The sequence below is a fragment of the Anopheles funestus genome, chromosome 3RL (assembly GCF_943734845.2).
Source record: "Anopheles funestus chromosome 3RL, idAnoFuneDA-416_04, whole genome shotgun sequence".
NCBI lineage: Eukaryota > Metazoa > Arthropoda > Insecta > Diptera > Culicidae > Anopheles > Anopheles funestus.
The window spans coordinates 3646275-3666499 of NC_064599.1; the positions used below are offsets into that span (position 1 = coordinate 3646275).

At 38.2% G+C, this 20225-nt stretch overlaps 2 protein-coding genes across 9 annotated transcripts; one reads left to right on the plus strand and one right to left on the minus strand.

Annotated features, from left to right (window-relative positions):
- The first annotated feature begins 211 nt into the window (after positions 1 to 211).
- LOC125771572 (DNA repair protein XRCC2) lies at positions 212 to 12918 on the plus strand. 8 transcript variants are annotated; one of them, XM_049442313.1, is made up of 2 exons: positions 212 to 800; positions 9847 to 12918. In XM_049442313.1, the coding sequence occupies exon 2, from the start codon at positions 11910 to 11912 to the stop codon at positions 12840 to 12842; it is 933 nt and encodes a 310-aa protein (XP_049298270.1). In that variant the 5' UTR covers positions 212 to 800; positions 9847 to 11909; the 3' UTR covers positions 12843 to 12918. The 8 variants fall into 8 exon arrangements, with proteins under 8 accessions (XP_049298270.1, XP_049298267.1, XP_049298268.1 ...); XM_049442310.1 differs by having other exon boundaries at positions 215 to 800; positions 9134 to 12918; XM_049442311.1 differs by lacking the exon at positions 212 to 800 and adding an exon at positions 969 to 1702 and having other exon boundaries at positions 9134 to 12918.
- Positions 12915 to 17979, minus strand: LOC125771573 (THO complex subunit 4). Its single transcript, XM_049442316.1, has 4 exons — positions 17486 to 17979; positions 14852 to 15089; positions 14569 to 14775; positions 12915 to 14473 (listed from the first exon to the last, which is right to left on the minus strand). Exons 1-4 carry the CDS (start codon positions 17726 to 17728, stop codon positions 14340 to 14342), a joined length of 822 nt encoding a protein of 273 aa, XP_049298273.1. The 5' UTR covers positions 17729 to 17979; the 3' UTR covers positions 12915 to 14339.
- Between the last annotated feature and the right edge of the window lie 2246 nt (positions 17980 to 20225).

Consider the following 20225-nt stretch of genomic DNA (forward strand, 5'->3'; position numbering starts at 1 on the left):
ATTTTCAAAAAAAATTAATTTGATTTATTTTAATGCCAATCGGTTCAAACGTGTTTCTTTTCACTCAAATAATGCTTTAAATTAAAAAAAGAATAAAAAATCAGAAAAAATGAAAAATTATAAAAATTTGAAATTTTAAAAAGGTTCATTTTTGCACCAAGTTTTGCCTATAACTCTGTCAGTATCCAACGGATCGCCAATTAACCTGTGGTCGGTACATGCCAAAAATGGCTACATTTTCTTCTTGGACGGCCATGTCCTCAGATGTCTGTGCCAGAAGTTATGCGAGGAACCAAGTTCCTTACCCTGTTTGAGAAAATGTAAAATTTTCCTCATTTTTGCACCAAGTTTTGCCTATAACTCTGTCGGTATCTAACGGATCGCCAATCTTTGCCTGGGGTCGATAGATGGCATCAATGGCTACATTTTCTTCTTGGACGGCCATGCCCTCAGATGTCTGTGCCAGAAGTTATGCGAGGAACCAAGTTTCTTACCCTGTTTGAGAAAATGTAAAATGTTCCTCATTTTTCTGCAATTCAGCAAAATTTTTAAATGTGATATATTTTATTGCGAGTTTGTTGCAATAAGTTTCTTTTCACTCAAATAATGCTTTAAATTAAAAAAAGAATAAAAAATCAGAAAAAAATTTCAAAAAAATTTTCCACTCGAAAATTTCATAAGGGGTACCCCTTGCCATTTTTTTGAGAAATTTAGCAAAATTTAAAAATTTGTTTTATTTTAATGCGAAATTGTTGCAATTAGTTCCTTTTCACTCAAACAATGTTTTAAATTAAAAAAAGGTAAAAAATAATGAAAAAAATTGAAAAAATCTATAAATTTGTCAATCCACTAAGGCCCATTTTCGCACCAAGTTTTGCCTATAACACGGTCGGTATCTAACGGATCGCCAATCTTTGCCTATGGTCGATAGATGGCATCAATGGCTACATTTTCTTTTTGGACGGTCTTGCCCTCAGATGTCTGTGCCAGAAGTTATGCGAGGAACCAAGTTCCTTACCCTGTTTGAAAAAATGTAAAATGTTCCTCATTTTTGCACCAAATTTTGCCTATAACTCGGTCGGTATCTAACGGATCTCCAATCTTTGCCTGGGGTCGATAGATGGCATCAATGGCTACATTTTCTTCTTGGACGGCCGTGCCCTCAGATGTCTGTGCCAGAAGTTATGCGAGGAACCAAGTTCCTTACCCTGTTTGAGAAAATGTAAAATTTTCCTCATTTTTGCACCAAATTTTGCCTATAACTCGGTCGGTATCTAACGGATCTCCAATCTTTGCCTGGGGTCGATAGATGGCATCAATGGCTACATTTTCTTCTTGGACGGCCGTGCCCTCAGATGTCTGTGCCAGAAGTTATGCGAGGAACCAAGTTCCTTACCCTGTTTGAGAAAATGTAAAATGTTCCTCATTTTTCTGCAATTCAACAAAATTTTTAAATGTGATATATTTTATTGCGAGTTTGTTGCAATAAGTTTCTTTTCACTCAAATAATGCTTTAAATTAAAAAAAGAATAAAAAATCAGAAAAAAATTTCAAAAAAAATTTCCACTCGAAAATTTCATAAGGGGTACCCCTTGCCATTTTTTTGAGAAATTTAGCAAAATTTAAAAATTTGTTTTATTTTAATGCGAAATTGTTGCAATTAGTTCCTTTTCACTCAAACAATGTTTTAAATTAAAAAAAGGTTAAAAATAATGAAAAAAATTGAAAAAATCTATAAATTTGTCAATCCACTAAGGCCCATTTTCGCACCAAGTTTTGCCTATAACTCGGTCGGTATGGCTCATCAATGGCTACATTTTCTTCTTGGACGGCCATGCCCTCAGATGTCTGTGCCAGAAGTTATGCGAGGAACCAAGTTCCTTACCCTGTTTGAGAAAATGTAAAATGTTCCTCATTTTTCTGCAATTCAGCAAAATTTTTAAATGTGATATATTTTATTGCGAGTTTGTTGCAATAAGTTTCTTTTCACTCAAATAATGCTTTAAATTAAAAAAAGAATAAAAAATCAGAAAAAAATTTCAAAAAAATTTTCCACTCGAAAATTTCATAAGGGGTACCCCTTGCCATTTTTTTGAGAAATTTAGCAAAATTTAAAAATTTGTTTTATTTTAATGCGAAATTGTTGCAATTAGTTCCTTTTCACTCAAACAATGCTTTAAATTAAAAAAAGGTAAAAAATAATGAAAAAATTTGAAAAAATCTATAAATTTGTCAATCCACTAAGGCTCATTTTCGCACCAAGTTTTGCCTATAACTCGGTCGGTATCTAACGGATCGCCAATCTTTGCCTGTGGTCGATAGATGGCATCAATGGCTACATTTTCTTCTTGGACGGCCATGCCCTCAGATGTCTGTGCCAGAAGTTATGCGAGGAACCAAGTTCCTTACCCTGTTTGAAAAAATGTAAAATGTTCCTCATTTTTGCACCAAATTTTGCCTATAACTCGGTCGGTATCTAACGGATCTCCAATCTTTGCCTGGGGTCGATAGATGGCATCAATGGCTACATTTTCTTCTTGGACGGCCATGCCCTCAGATGTCTGTGCCAGAAGTTATGCGAGGAACCAAGTTCTTTACCCTGTTTGAGAAAATGTAAAATTTTCCTCATTTTTGCACCAAATTTTGCCTATAACTCGGTCGGTATCTAACGGATCTCCAATCTTTAACCTATGGTCGATAGATGGCATCAATGGCTACATTTTCTTCTTGGACGGCCATGCCCTCAGATGTCTGTGCCAGAAGTTATGCGAGGAACCAAGTTCCTTACCCTGTTTGAGAAAATATAAACTGTTCCTCATTTTTCTGCAATTCAGCAAAATTTTTAAATGTGATATATTTTATTGCGAGTTTGTTGCAATAAGTTTCTTTTCACTCAAATAATGCTTTAAATTAAAAAAAGAATAAAAAATCAGAAAAAAATTTCAAAAAAATTTTCCACTCGAAAATTTCATAAGGGGTACCCCTTGCCATTTTTTTGAGAAATTTAGCAAAATTTAAAAATTTGTTTTATTTTAATGCGAAATTGTTGCAATTAGTTCCTTTTCACTCAAACAATGCTTTAAATTAAAAAAAGGTAAAAAATAATGAAAAAAATTGAAAAATCTATAAATTTGTCAATACACTAAGGCTCATTTTCGCCCCAAGTTTTGCCTATAACTCGGTCGGTATCTAACGGATCTCCAATCTTTGCCTATGGTCGATAGATGGCATCAATGGCTACATTTTCTTCTTGGACGGCCATGCCCTCAGATGTCTGTGCCAGAAGTTATGCGAGGAACCAAGTTCCTTACCCTGTTTGAGAAAATGTAAAATTTTCCTCATTTTTGCACCAAATTTTGCCTATAACTCGGTCGGTATCTAACGGATCTCCAATCTTTGCCTATGGTCGATAGATGGCATCAATGGCTACATTTTCTTCTTGGACGGCCATGCCCTCAGATGTCTATGCCAGAAGTTATGCGAGGAACCAAGTTCCTTACCCTGTTTGAGAAAATGTAAACTGTTCCTCATTTTTCTGCAATTCAGCAAAATTTTTAAATGTGATATATTTTATTGCGAGTTTGTTGCAATAAGTTTCTTTTCACTCAAATAATGCATTAAATTAAAAAAAGAATAAAAAATCAGAAAAAAATTTCAAAAAAATTTTCCACTCGAAAATTTCATAAGGGGTACCCCTTGCCATTTTTTTGAGAAATTTAGCAAAATTTAAAAATTTGTTTTATTTTAATGCGAAATTGTTGCAATTAGTTCCTTTTCACTCAAACAATGCTTTAAATTAAAAAAAGGTTAAAAATAATGAAAAAATTTGAAAAAATCTATAAATTTGTCAATACACTAAGGCTCATTTTCGCACCAAGTTTTGCCTATAACTCGGTCGGTATCTAACGGATCGCCAATCTTTGCCTGTGGTCGATAGATGGCATCAATGGCTACATTTTCTTCTTGGACGGCCATGCCCTCAGATGTCTGTGCCAGAAGTTATGCGAGGAACCAAGTTCCTTACGCTGTTTGAGAAAATGTAAAATTTTCCTCATTTTTGCACCAAATTTTGCCTATAACTCGGTCGGTATCTAACGGATCTCCAATCTTTGCCTGGGGTCGATAGATGGCATCAATGGCTACATTTTCTTCTTGGACGGCCATGCCCTCAGATGTCTGTGCCAGAAGTTATGCGAGGAACCAAGTTCCTTACCCTGTTTGAGAAAATGTAAAATGTTCCTCATTTTTCTGCAATTCAGTAAAATTTTTAAATGTGATATATTTTATTGCGAGTTTGTTGCAATAAGTTTCTTTTCACTCAAATAATGCTTTAAATTAAAAAAACAATAAAAAATCAGAAAAAAATTTCAAAAAAATTTTCCACTCGAAAATTTCATAAGGGGTACCCCTTGCCATTTTTTTGAGAAATTTAGCAAAATTTAAAAATTTGTTTTATTTTAATGCGAAATTGTTGCAATTAGTTCCTTTTCACTCAAACAATGCTTTAAATTAAAAAAAGGTAAAAAATAATGAAAAAAATTGAAAAAATCTATAAATTTGTCAATCCACTAAGGCTCATTTTCGCCCCAAGTTTTGCCTATAACTCGGTCGGTATCCAACAGATCGCCAATCTTTAACCTATGGTCGATAGATGGCATCAATGGCTACATTTTCTTCTTGGAAGGCCATGCCCTCAGATGTCTGTGCCAGAAGTTATGCGAGGAACCAAGTTCCTTACCCTGTTTGAGAAAATGTAAAATTTTCCTCATTTTTGCACCAAATTTTGCATATAACTCGGTCGGTATCTAACGGATCTCCAATCTTTGCCTGGGGTCGATAGATGGCATCAATGGCTACATTTTCTTCTTGGACGGCCATGCCCTCAGATGTCTGTGCCAGAAGTTATGCGAGGAACCAAGTTCCTTACCCTGTTTGAGAAAATGTAAAATGTTCCTCATTTTTCTGCAATTCAGTAAAATTTTTAAATGTGATATATTTTATTGCGAGTTTGTTGCAATAAGTTTCTTTTCACTCAAATAATGCTTTAAATTAAAAAAAGAATAAAAAATCAGAAAAAAATTTCAAAAAAATTTTCCACTCGAAAATTTCATAAGGGGTACCCCTTGCCATTTTTTTGAGAAATTTAGCAAAATTTAAAAATTTGTTTTATTTTAATGCGAAATTGTTGCAATTAGTTCCTTTTCACTCAAACAATGCTTTAAATTAAAAAAAGGTAAAAAATAATGAAAAAAATTGAAAAAATCTATAAATTTGTCAATCCACTAAGGCTCATTTTCGCCCCAAGTTTTGCCTATAACTCGGTCGGTATCTAACGGATCTCCAATCTTTGCCTGGGGTCGATAGATGGCATCAATGGCTACATTTTCTTCTTGGACGGCCATGCCCTCAGATGTCTGTGCCAGAAGTTATGCGAGGAACCAAGTTCCTTACCCTGTTTGAGAAAATGTAAAATTTTCCTCATTTTTGCACCAAATTTTGCCTATAACTCGGTCGGTATCTAACGGATCTCCAATCTTTGCCTGGGGTCGATAGATGGCATCAATGGCTACATTTTCTTCTTGGACGGCCATGCCCTCAGATGTCTGTGCCAGAAGTTATGCGAGGAACCAAGTTCCTTACCCTGTTTGAGAAAATGTAAAATGTTCCTCATTTTTCTGCAATTCAGCAAAATTTTTAAATGTGATATATTTTATTGCGAGTTTGTTGCAATAAGTTTCTTTTCACTCAAATAATGCTTTAAATTAAAAAAACAATAAAAAATCAGAAAAAAATTTCAAAAAAATTTTCCACTCGAAAATTTCATAAGGGGTACCCCTTGCCATTTTTTTGAGAAATTTAGCAAAATTTAAAAATTTGTTTTATTTTAATGCGAAATTGTTGCAATTAGTTTCTTTTCACTCAAACAATGCTTTAAATTAAAAAAAGGTAAAAAATAATGAAAAAAATTGAAAAAATCTATAAATTTGTCAATCCACTAAGGCTCATTTTCGCACCAAGTTTTGCCTATAACTCGGTCGGTATCTAACGGATCGCCAATCTTTGCCTGTGGTCGATAGATGGCATCAATGGCTACATTTTCTTCTTGGACGGCCATGCCCTCAGATGTCTGTGCCAGAAGTTATGCGAGGAACCAAGTTCCTTACCCTGTTTGAAAAAATGTAAAATGTTCCTCATTTTTGCACCAAATTTTGCCTATAACTCGGTCGGTATCTAACGGATCTCCAATCCTTGCCTATGGTCGATAGACGGCATCAATGGCTACATTTTCTTCTTGGACGGCCATGCCCTCAGATGTCTGTGCCAGAAGTTATGCGAGGAACCAAGTTCCTTACCCTGTTTGAGAAAATGTAAAATGTTCCTCATTTTTCTGCAATTCAGCAAAATTTTTAAATGTGATATATTTTATTGCGAGTTTGTTGCAATAAGTTTCTTTTCACTCAAATAATGCTTTAAATTAAAAAAAGAATAAAAAATCAGAAAAAAATTTCAAAAAAATTTTCCACTCGAAAATTTCATAAGGGTACCCCTTGCCATTTTTTTGAGAAATTTAGCAAAATTTAAAAATTTGTTTTATTTTAATGCGAAATTGTTGCAATTAGTTTCTTTTCACTCAAACAATGCTTTAAATTAAAAAAAGGTAAAAAATAATGAAAAAAATTGAAAAAATCTATAAATTTGTCAATCCACTAAGGCTCATTTTCGCCCCAAGTTTTGCCTATAACTCGGTCGGTATCTAACGGATCTCCAATCTTTGCCTATGGTCGATAGATGGCATCAATGGCTACATTTTCTTCTTGGACGGCCATGCCCTCAGATGTCTGTGCCAGAAGTTATGCGAGGAACCAAGTTCCTTACCCTGTTTGAGAAAATGTAAAATGTTCCTCATTTTTGCACCAAATTTTGCCTATAACTCGGTCGGTATCTAACGGATCTCCAATCTTTGCCTATGGTCGATAGATGGCATCAATGGCTACATTTTCTTCTTGGACGGCCATGCCCTCAGATGTCTGTGCCAGAAGTTATGCGAGGAACCAAGTTCCTTACCCTGTTTGAGAAAATGTAAACTGTTCCTCATTTTTCTGCAATTCAGCAAAATTTTTAAATGTGATATATTTTATTGCGAGTTTGTTGCAATAAGTTTCTTTTCACTCAAATAATGCTTTAAATTAAAAAAAGAATAAAAAATCAGAAAAAAATTTCAAAAAAATTTTCCACTCGAAAATTTCATAAGGGGTACCCCTTGCCATTTTTTTGAGAAATTTAGCAAAATTTAAAAATTTGTTTTATTTTAATGCGAAATTGTTGCAATTAGTTCCTTTTCACTCAAACAATGCTTTAAATTAAAAAAAGGTTAAAAATAATGAAAAAATTTGAAAAAATCTATAAATTTGTCAATACACTAAGGCTCATTTTCGCACCAAGTTTTGCCTATAACTCGGTCGGTTCTAACGGATCTCCAATCTTTAACCTATGGTCGATAGATGGCATCAATGGCTACATTTTCTTCTTGGACGGCCATGCCCTCAGATGTCTGTGCCAGAAGTTATGCGAGGAACCAAGTTCCTTACCCTGTTTGAGAAAATGTAAACTGTTCCTCATTTTTCTGCAATTCAGCAAAATTTTTAAATGTGATATATTTTATTGCGAGTTTGTTGCAATAAGTTTCTTTTCACTCAAATAATGCTTTAAATTAAAAAAAGAATAAAAAATCAGAAAAAAATTTCAAAAAAATTTTCCACTCGAAAATTTCATAAGGGGTACCCCTTGCCATTTTTTTGAGAAATTTAGCAAAATTTAAAAAATTGTTTTATTTTAATGCGAAATTGTTGCAATTAGTTTCTTTTCACTCAAACAATGCTTTAAATTAAAAAAAGGTAAAAAATAATGAAAAAAATTGAAAAAATCTATAAATTTGTCAATCCACTAAGGCTCATTTTCGCACCAAGTTTTGCCTATAACTCGGTCGGTATCTAACGGATCGCCAATCTTTGCCTGTGGTCGATAGATGGCATCAATGGCTACATTTTCTTCTTGGACGGCCATGCCCTCAGATGTCTGTGCCAGAAGTTATGCGAGGAACCAAGTTCCTTACCCTGTTTGAGAAAATGTAAAATGTTCCTCATTTTTGCACCAAATTTTGCCTATAACTCGGTCGGTATCTAACGGATCTCCAATCTTTGCCTATGGTCGATAGATGGCATCAATGGCTACATTTTCTTCTTGGACGGCCATGCCCTCAGATGTCTATGCCAGAAGTTATGCGAGGAACCAAGTTCCTTACCCTGTTTGAGAAAATGTAAACTGTTCCTCATTTTTCTGCAATTCAGCAAAATTTTTAAATGTGATATATTTTATTGCGAGTTTGTTGCAATAAGTTTCTTTTCACTCAAATAATGCATTAAATTAAAAAAAGAATAAAAAATCAGAAAAAAATTTCAAAAAAATTTTCCACTCGAAAATTTCATAAGGGGTACCCCTTGCCATTTTTTTGAGAAATTTAGCAAAATTTAAAAATTTGTTTTATTTTAATGCGAAATTGTTGCAATTAGTTCCTTTTCACTCAAACAATGCTTTAAATTAAAAAAAGGTTAAAAATAATGAAAAAATTTGAAAAAATCTATAAATTTGTCAATACACTAAGGCTCATTTTCGCACCAAGTTTTGCCTATAACTCGGTCGGTATCTAACGGATCTCCAATCTTTAACCTATGGTCGATAGATGGCATCAATGGCTACATTTTCTTCTTGGACGGCCATGCCCTCAGATGTCTGTGCCAGAAGTTATGCGAGGAACCAAGTTCCTTACCCTGTTTGAGAAAATGTAAACTGTTCCTCATTTTTCTGCAATTCAGCAAAATTTTTAAATGTGATATATTTTATTGCGAGTTTGTTGCAATAAGTTTCTTTTCACTCAAATAATGCTTTAAATTAAAAAAAGAATAAAAAATCAGAAAAAAATTTCAAAAAAATTTTCCACTCGAAAATTTCATAAGGGGTACCCCTTGCCATTTTTTTGAGAAATTTAGCAAAATTTAAAAAATTGTTTTATTTTAATGCGAAATTGTTGCAATTAGTTTCTTTTCACTCAAACAATGCTTTAAATTAAAAAAAGGTAAAAAATAATGAAAAAAATTGAAAAAATCTATAAATTTGTCAATCCACTAAGGCTCATTTTCGCACCAAGTTTTGCCTATAACTCGGTCGGTATCTAACGGATCGCCAATCTTTGCCTGTGGTCGATAGATGGCATCAATGGCTACATTTTCTTCTTGGACGGCCATGCCCTCAGATGTCTGTGCCAGAAGTTATGCGAGGAACCAAGTTCCTTACCCTGTTTGAGAAAATGTAAAATTTTCCTCATTTTTGCACCAAATTTTGCCTATAACTCGGTCGGTATCTAACGGATCTCCAATCTTTGCCTGGGGTCGATAGATGGCATCAATGGCTACATTTTCTTCTTGGACGGCCATGCCCTCAGATGTCTGTGCCAGAAGTTATGCGAGGAACCAAGTTCCTTACCCTGTTTGAGAAAATGTAAAATGTTCCTCATTTTTCTGCAATTCAGTAAAATTTTTAAATGTGATATATTTTATTGCGAGTTTGTTGCAATAAGTTTCTTTTCACTCAAATAATGCTTTAAATTAAAAAAAGAATAAAAAATCAGAAAAAAATTTCAAAAAAATTTTCCACTCGAAAATTTCATAAGGGGTACCCCTTGCCATTTTTTTGAGAAATTTAGCAAAATTTAAAAATTTGTTTTATTTTAATGCGAAATTGTTGCAATTAGTTTCTTTTCACTCAAACAATGCTTTAAATTAAAAAAAGGTAAAAAATAATGAAAAAAATTGAAAAAATCTATAAATTTGTCAATCCACTAAGGCTCATTTTCGCACCAAGTTTTGCCTATAACTCGGTCGGTATCTAACGGATCGCCAATCTTTGCCTGTGGTCGATAGATGGCATCAATGGCTACATTTTCTTCTTGGACGGCCATGCCCTCAGATGTCTGTGCCAGAAGTTATGCGAGGAACCAAGTTCCTTACCCTGTTTGAGAAAATGTAAAATTTTCCTCATTTTTGCACCAAATTTTGCCTATAACTCGGTCGGTATCTAACGGATCTCCAATCTTTGCCTGGGGTCGATAGATGGCATCAATGGCTACATTTTCTTCTTGGACGGCCATGCCCTCAGATGTCTGTGCCAGAAGTTATGCGAGGAACCAAGTTCCTTACCCTGTTTGAGAAAATGTAAAATGTTCCTCATTTTTCTGCAATTCAGCAAAATTTTTAAATGTGATATATTTTATTGCGAGTTTGTTGCAATAAGTTTCTTTTCACTCAAATAATGCTTTAAATTAAAAAAAGAATAAAAAATCAGAAAAAAATTTCAAAAAAATTTTCCACTCGAAAATTTCATAAGGGGTACCCCTTGCCATTTTTTTGAGAAATTTAGCAAAATTTAAAAATTTGTTTTATTTTAATGCGAAATTGTTGCAATTAGTTCCTTTTCACTCAAACAATGCTTTAAATTAAAAAAAGGTAAAAAATAATGAAAAAAATTGAAAAAATCTATAAATTTGTCAATCCACTAAGGCTCATTTTCGCCCCAAGTTTTGCCTATAACTCGGTCGGTATCCAACAGATCGCCAATCTTTAACCTATGGTCGATAGATGGCATCAATGGCTACATTTTCTTCTTGGACGGCCATGCCCTCAGATGTCTGTGCCAGAAGTTATGCGAGGAACCAAGTTCCTTACCCTGTTTGAGAAAATGTAAAATGTTCCTCATTTTTCTGCAATTCAGCAAAATTTTTAAATGTGATATATTTTATTGCGAGTTTGTTGCAATAAGTTTCTTTTCACTCAAATAATGCTTTAAATTAAAAAAAGAATAAAAAATCAGAAAAAAATTTCAAAAAAATTTTCCACTCGAAAATTTCATAAGGGGTACCCCTTGCCATTTTTTTGAGAAATTTAGCAAAATTTAAAAATTTGTTTTATTTTAATGCGAAATTGTTGCAATTAGTTCCTTTTCACTCAAACAATGCTTTAAATTAAAAAAAGGTAAAAAATAATGAAAAAAATTGAAAAAATCTATAAATTTGTCAATACACTAAGGCTCATTTTCGCCCCAAATTTTGCCTATAACTCGGTCGGTATCTAACGGATCTCCAATCTTTGCCTGGGGTCGATAGATGGCATCAATGGCTACATTTTCTTCTTGGACGGCCATGTCCTCAGATGTCTATGCCAGAAGTTATTCGAGGAACCAAGTTCCTTACCCTGTTTGAGAAAATGTAAAATTTTCCTAATTTTTAGCAATTTAGCAAAATTTATAAATGTGATAAATTTTAATGCGAATTTGTTGCAATAAGTTTCTTTTCACTCAAATAATGTTTTAAATTAATAACAGAATAACCTCTTACCTCTTTCGTAGTATGTTCGCTTGGTAGCAAAATACAGAAAGTCGTTCGTTTTCGTGCAATGATCGTTTGCGACATTCGACGTGGAGGAATATTATGAAGTTGGAGCAAGAAATGCACTGTTGTTGAATAACAAAGTTTGTAAAATGATTTAAAATTATGAAAACTTTTAACACAGGTTTAAACTGCGTATTTATTGGGGAATTTCGGTTGTATTTATTGTTCTTTCGAATGAAATGTCAACGTTTGAGGTTGCTTGTAAACACGATTTTGACAACAGCTTTAAACAACATCGAAAACGCGTCAACATCGAAACCGGTCAGGTAAAGAACAATTTCGTTTTAAATGCTTCGACAGTGAACGTATCGGCTTAATCTTTCGTTTGAAGAGATGAAAGAATGCTATAAGAAATCAAAACAACAAAACAACAACCTTTCGTTTGGTGCATGAATACTCATCCTTCACAATGTGCGACGCGATTGAGTCTGCCTTCGTAGCAATCAGCCGATTAGCGTCCGGTACGGAAATCACGTACAATCTGGATTCCACTCTCTTTCCCACTGATGGTTTGCGTCCCGGTGAATTGGTGGAAATCAGTGGCGAATCAAACAGTGGAAAGTCTTTGCTGTGTCACGAGTTGATCGCCCGTATCGTACTACCCGCGAACTGCGGTGGTCTGGAGCTCGGTGCCGTGCTGATTGACTGTGAGAACAGCTACAGTGAAGTGATGCTATTGAGCATCATGGAAAAACATATCCAGAACCAAGCGGAACCGGCACTGGCCCGCACGCTTGCCGATCCTCAACAGATGGAGCGCATTCAGCAAACTGCATTAAAACGGCTCCATCTGGTCGTGTGCTACTCATTGGAACAGTTTGAATTTTCGCTGCTTGCCCTACCGTCCCTGTTCGTGAAGCATCCCGAGGTAACGTTCGTACTGATCGATTCGATAGCGACATTCTACTGGACGAAGTGTACGGCCAAGAATCTCATCCGCCAGGACACGTACCAGCGGGCACATTGCAAAACGCTGAGAAGGCTTGCCTCCAAGTGGAAAAAAGTGATCCTTCTCACGAGACCGACTCACTTCGGAAGTAGGCAAGGGTTGTGGCGCGATTTCGAAACAACCGGTTCGATGGTGGACGTTTCAGCATCATCACAGTTAACAGTTTCCTTCCCGGACCATCCGCCAGTGTCCGTGAGCACACCGCCGATCGTTAGAAGCTTGATTGATCATCGAATTGAACTGTGCGAAACAGATAATCCGAGCCCTGCCGCCAGCAGAGCAAGTGATGGAGACGATCAGCGATTCAATGCGTTCGTCACGATGGGAGACAAGCGACAGTACGTGCGGTTCTACTTGATAGATGAGTTCGGATTTAACTGGTTGGAAGCTTGAAGCGGAAGGGAAGATTCTCATCCGGCCTTACAAACTAAAATATAGGGAACAATAAAACTAACCGAAACATCATTTATAATTTCATTTTTCATCCTTTTTTCAAATGTTTTATTACACGTTTTTTGTTCTTTCGCAACCATTCGCTGGTTGAGTTTGTATTTCATGAGTACCCACACAGCGCCTATAATTAATAATAATTCGTCCTTACTAAAACTGAAACACCCGAAAGAGTTGAGGGCGAATGCAAGATTCCTTCTTTTCTATTTAGCTGGTGTTCATTACGCCCTTTCCATAAAAAGCGAAATAGTGAAGACAGGAAACGTAATAAGAATTTTGAAAAGGACAAAACCTATGACCAAACTCATTAGCAAACGTTAAAGCACGCAATGAAATGAGAAAAGAATTTGGTAGTCCTTTAAAAAAAACGGAAGCAAATAGAAGGATATTACAGCCTTCCTTATTGCCATGCCTAACTCATTCGCAACGTAAAGCACCTTTCTCTTTGGAAAGTTGTTGTTCCTCTTCTGAATTTAATTGAAGAAATAACAAACTATCGTTAATGATGTGACAAAAAAAGAGGATAGAAAAAGAATATTGTTACAGATGTACTAATATCTGACGTTCGCTTTCTCTCCGGTACTAGATCAGTGTGTGGTGCTGCTCCCTGCCATGATGATAATGGTGTTGTGTGACTAATCTTTTCTAAGTGTATCACCTCCTTTTCACTCTCATCTAAACTCACACAACGCTCCCTCTCTCTTTCTCTCTCTTTTTAGGGAGGTGTGCTTTAATTTAACTATCTTAGTAAAACTAAAGATTATCTGCTGACGCTAACGTGTTTTAAATGTGAGGTGAACGACGAACAAACGTACGTGTCTTAGCTAGCATATTTCCGATTAGTAACTATGAATCCATTTCCATGCAGCGCCATGAAACGGTTAATTGCATGCCCTTCCGAATGGCAACCCTAAGTGTAAGACATTCTACCCACACAAACACGCCGTTTGTGTGTATTGTCGTAATAGATCGGAACCAGATTTAACTGAACTCTGTGTGTTGCTGCCAATCAATCTCTAGGGCGAGGGATAGCGGCTTGATTTTTCCACCCCAAAATCCACTCCATGAACACCGAATGCCTTCCTTTTGTTTGTATAATTTGGGCTCGACAGAGATCGACAGCGAGAAGGCGCACGCTGCTGGCGGTTTTTATAATGCAGTTGAGTTGCATTTTGGGGGCGGGTGGGAAGATGCCGTCTTCTTTAATTGCCCCCGATCGGTGCTCAAACTAATCGATGTAGTTAGAAGTTTACTATGTGCTATGTACAAGTCATGTTAGACGTTAAGAATGAAGTTAAAATAAAGTCAAATTAAACGTATCCCCGGCGGCGCACACGGTACCGTTTCCGTAAAGGTATCGCGTGGGATTCTGCTGCGACACGGAATACGTCGTCCAAAACGTTTCCTCTCTCGCAGCAGCAGCCGGACGAATGAACCATTTTACTTCATGTCTTTGGTGTAGGCATCCAGCTCGGCGTCCAGCTCTTCGGCCGTTTTCGTTTCGCGTGGTTGACGTCTGCCACCACCGCTACCGCCACCGCCGCGACCACCACGACCACCTCCCTGGGATTTACCTAAAATAGTGAAAATGAGTTAAAGGCCATCGTCTTTATCCTGCAAACCCCCCTTAAGGAGGGGATAAGCTTTTTTTTCTCCAACAATAACTCACCTGCACCTCCACCTCGACCACCGGCCGGTTTACGTGGGGAACGGGCAGTTGATGCCGCAAGTGCAGCTGGACGGGGCAGGCGTGGAGCGGGAATTTCTGACGTTGCCATCTGAATGCTCATCGGGCGCCCGTCCAGTGGTACTCCGTTATACTGTTTCATTGCCTTTATTGCATCGGAACGCCTTTCGAACACCACATCGGCCGTTCCTGAAGTAACAAACAAAACGCAAACCATTGAATTTTAAGGATCAGAAATGCTTTCGCTTCCAGCGTCGTAACTTACCAAGCGATCTTCCCGAACGATCGTAATGTACTGAGGCACTTCGCAGCGGCCCAAACTCCGCAAACAGCTCGTTGATGTCCGTCTCCGATACGCCAAAGTCCAGGTTGGAAACCAACAGCTTCGATGCACCACCGGGTCCTCCGCCTCCGCCGAGGCTACCGATGCCGGCCGTCGTTAACAGACGGTTCTTACGCGGTCCTTCATACATATCATGTTTCCATGCGCTGTTCACGTCGCCCTGTGGAATGATGTGACGAGGAGGGGTAGGGGTTTTGTTTGTGGGATAGTCATCACTCATTTGGTCGGGTTTTAATAGGTACTCCTGCTCCTTCCACTCTCAACCTCTCCTTCATACGCAACGCTCTTCACGCGTATATCACGTTCTTCATCCTCTGCAGCGACGGCGTTCCATCGAACAAAGCCAGGCAAATCCACTAAACCCCACATGACGCCAGCATCGGGTCAACTAGTACCGTCCATTCTCCATCCCTAGGGAAATGCGCCTTGAGCTCTACTTCCCCTCTGTTTTTTTTTGTGTTTTATCATCTATTTTCTTTTCTATTTCACGGTTTTTTTTTCATTCGCATCTTTCTGCTGCAGGACAAGCCGGTTTTGGCATCCCTTTGGCACACACATACACGCGCCAGATGTGCTGCAACCAGCTGGTATTATCCTTTTTGCTGAGCCAGTTGAAGAATTTGTGACTGATTTGTTTTGAGCATTTTTCAAAAAATCTGTTCGCCTTTCCCACACACAAGAACGACCGCAACTAAGAACGGAGCATGTTGAGGAAGTAGCTTTTTGCCAGGCAACGTCTCCACACATTCTGCATTGCTACACGCATCGAGTTAGCATTCTTTTGGGTGGTTGTGCCACAAGAAAAGGAAGCGACAAATCAGCCGCTTACTTCGATCGTTTACGGGGATGACGGGGTGACTGATACTCCAGCTCTACGGAAATGCCTACAGCGGTACTTCACGCAAACCGTACGCGAATATTCGACCAGACAAGAGCGTGTATGTATGTATGTGAGTGTGTGTGTATGTATGCCCCATGTGCGATTTAGTAAATCCAGCAAGTTGAGAAAATAACGAAGAATTTCCGTCAAATTTTCATCTCTGGCAGTGTATAGCTCGGAAGTGTCGTTGCGAAACTTGAGATGCAGTGCTGCAAAATGAATATTATCGTTCCTAAGAGGAATTACAGATTGTTGTTTGGGGTTAAGGTAGCATCGTATGCCAAAGTGGGACTGTTCACGGGTGTTTGCGTTTTGCGGTAAGTCGTCGTGACGAATAGTGGATGTGAGAAGAAGATTTGCACGATATCACGGTGATTGTTCGCGAACATCGAATCAGTATCACAGGACTCCAAAGGATACTTGGTGGCATTTTTATATTTGTGCGCTGTTAAATTTGATATTTTTCATTTGCTGTCACGATTGGAATTCTACAACGCACACTTTTCCCGGGAAAAACGAATAATATTGCACGCATTTTCTTTTTTCTACACAACACAACACGATACGCACACAGAGGAAATTAGCGAAACACCAGGAAGAAAGAGGGTTCATTTTTGGTGAAAGATTGCATTAGAAAAAAAAACAAGCAGAACAACATGATGTGTGTTTTGCAAACTAAATAACAACGCACTCGCACTGCAGTGCCGGTTGGTAAATTAAAGATTTTCAATGATAAATGAGCTGCAGAAGATACGCACTTCGAAAACACAATAATATGGGCTATACGCATTTACAGAACAGAACGACCTTCGGAGCGATTCTTGCACACCCCCGCAGCAAATTTGCGACGAAAAAAAAAAGATTTCCAAAATATATCAAACACGCGACGCACGCACACACACACGCACATAAAAAACACTGCTGTACGTATACACTGTAGTGTATCTTTTTTTCACACTTCTTGCTTTAGCCGTTTTACCTCACACGCGTGTAGGGCGACGACCCACACTATGCACGGATTAAAACCCAACGCAACACGCGCGCTCCCACACACACACATACACACGCACTGCTACGGACAGATTCTGTCACTACTACACACGCATCGCCGTTTTCGCGCCGTACCAAATCTACTGCTCTCTTCAACCGAGCTGACATTTTCATCATCACCGATCGCCGCCATCTTGATTTGCAATGGCGTCATTTTTCGACGAAGGGCACAATAATTTTGTGGCGCAACAAAAGAACGCCTATCGAATTCACAGTAGTTTCCGCTTTCTAACTGCAAATGGCTTGCTAGATGCCCGTAATACGGACGCACCTTTGTAACGCGAAAATGTCTTTAGAAATTTTGGTTTCTTTCGGAATTGATCAACTTTTTCCACGGTCGATTCCATTAAACTTGCGGCTAGGAAGCTTGGTGATTCGTAGACGTGCAAATTCCTTTTAAAACGAGGTACAAGCCGTTTGGGCCAAAAACAACGCTAACAAAGGACAATGATTGTAATACGCCAGCGGAAGTAGTGATACGTCCCTTGGAGTAGCTTCTACGCAGGAGAAGGCGTTAGTTTGGACTTTAGTGTCCGCATATGGTCATTCGACGCGCCGCATTTACCCAGAGGTTGAAGTCGCCGCATTAAGGAGTTGCTAAGTTATCTTTCTCATCCATCGCTTACCCGCCCATAGCGTGCCCGGGTGATTCCACCGCGATTACGTCCCTTGAGGACTCCGCCACCACCGCTAGCACCACCATTGCGTTGACCACCGGATCGGAAGCCGTTTCGCGAATTTCCACCACTGCTTGCTCCTGGGCGACGGTTTACACGGCCAGCACCACCGGAACGGCCACCTCCACGCGGGCGGCTGGATTTCTGGGACTTGATGATTTCATCAAGACTCATTTCAATTTTGTCAACCATTTTGTTCTTGATGCGAGCCGTCGTGACGTCGAAAGGTAGGTGCTGTAGAAGTATGATTTATTCCGCTTTTCCAGTGAAGATACCCGTACCACTCGTGCGGTACAGAACGCGGTTTAGCTTTAATTCGATATGTAATAACTTTTTCACACCGAAATGAGTGAAATTCAGACAAATAGCAGTAGTAAGACGGAGCTCTTCTGTTTCGTGCCCAGAACACACACACCGACTTCACGAATGATAGTGATGGGCATTTCAAGTAGTGCATCTGAGCATAAACGCTGCCAACTGCTGTCAAAAAATGTGGTACCCAACTAACAAATTTGACTTTTCGTTTGCCGGGTCAAACTACACCCAGTGCGCATGACAATTCCCGGCGTGCAAAAAGCGAGACGAATGGACCATTTTGGTCCGTTGACATGTAGTTTCGGTAAAAGTTGATCGCAACGGTTTTTCTTTCCGAAACGTGGCTGTTTTGAGAGCCGATCCGTGTAAAAAGAAGGGTTCTTTGATTGTATGTGTAAACCGACAGAGTTTGCTAAAGGTAGAATTATTTGCATCTCGTCCTGTTCATCCTGCCTCTTTCCTCTAGCGTAAAACCCACATAGTGAAAGGCTCAGTTTGCTGTGCGCTAAGTCCAGGGCGGACGTGTTGTGGTACTTAGAAAATTTTGAATCTGTGCGTGTATGCTGCGCGGAGGATTGGAAATGTGCGCGTTTGCTTTGTGCAGTGCAATATTCAATTAAGTCTTACGATTTATGTAGAATTGATGTGCCTTTTCAAGCCATTAACGTGTGGTGTTAGTTTTTTCCCTTCACTCCGTGCTTGCTTCGGCAAGCGCATTGAATTGAAGTGAGGAAAAAAACTTTCGGTACATGTTGTGGAAACTTCTTAGCTTTTTTACACGCCGATGAATACAGTTGGTGTTGTGTGTTGTGTGTGAAATAGTGATTATTGTTCTGGTTGATCTTGTGCCGTACGATCAACAAGCCGCAAATTAGTTTTCGCATTTGATTTGGTGATAAATGATGTCAAATATCCTGTACGCGCAGGCACTGCGATTCTATGCAGTACATGCTCGTGTTTTTGTCTTCCTTTTGTGCTTCTTGCTGGCGTCGTTCGCCGTTCGCTCACCCTTTCGTACATGCAGTGAAGGATTGTGTCTTCTTCTTCTTGTGGGTTTTGCCCGTATCGTATGCACTGTATTCCTATGTGCAGCGAAGGATCGTGTTTTCGTCATCCTCTTCGGCATCATTCCTACGTGGAACCGAAGATCACTGCTTGAACCTACACGCACACAACGACAGAAATACGGAGAGCGCGCTCTGCAATGGAATGCTAGGAATGGTCCGTTTCTCTTTTTTGCCCTATGCTAGCACATAGGAGATGGTCCGACCATGTCTTCCTTCGGACCATTTCTCCCACCATTTTTTGGTCCGTTTCTCTCGCTCTCTGCACACCGGGGGTTCATTCGTGGCCAAGGTGTATCTACATGTGAGATTTCAAATTCGAATTTTAAATTATTTAATTTTAATAATTATTATTTATTTTAATAAAACATTTTTTTTTTAATTTCACTTATTACAAATTTAATCCTACAACTAAACGCTTGTATAATTAGAACAGTTAGTAAATTTGTTAACAATAACTTTTAGTAAGCCTTATTTATATGTTAATTTACAAAATGCTTTTCGTACTTTTGAAAATTAATTATAATTATTATAATTATAATAATAATTATAGTAATTATGATCATATTTATAATTAATTATTATAATTATTATAAAATAGTTATCATTAAAATAGTTAATTATTAATTAATATAAAAAAATATTCATAGCGCTAGCAAAGCTCGTATTACATTTTGTACATAATTTAATTTTAGTTCATTTAAAGCCATTGAACTAACAAAAAATAAAAAAATTAAACATAACTTAATCGCAGTCTGAACTGAAGTCTAATTAGTCTGAGCTAACATTTAAACCAGAGAACACCAGAGAAGCTGGTACGGATGTTGAAGGCCACAATGGACGGGGTGCAGTGCAAGGTGAGAGTATCGAACATGCTGTCGGAATCGTCCGAATCTCACCGGGGTCTGAGGCAAGGGGACGGAATCTCCTGTTTACTGTTTAACATCGCTCATCGGCGCGTACACCCGATTGAAACGCGAGGCAGATAGGATTGGATCGAGGATCAATGCGACGAAGACAAAATACTTGCTTTCCGGAAGCTCTGAACGTGATAGAACCCGACTCGGAAGCAGAGTATCCGTTGACGGCGACGATCTCGAGGTGGTAGAGGAGTTCTGCTATCTTTGTACGATCGTAACTTCGGACAACAACATGAGCAACGAAATCCGAAGGCGCACATTTTAGGGAAATCGTGCCTACTACGGACTCCACAACCTCCTGCGATCCAGACGACTCCAGCAACACACGAAATGCACGTTATATCGCACACTAATACGTCCTGATACATTGAAGCAGTCCTCTACGGCAGT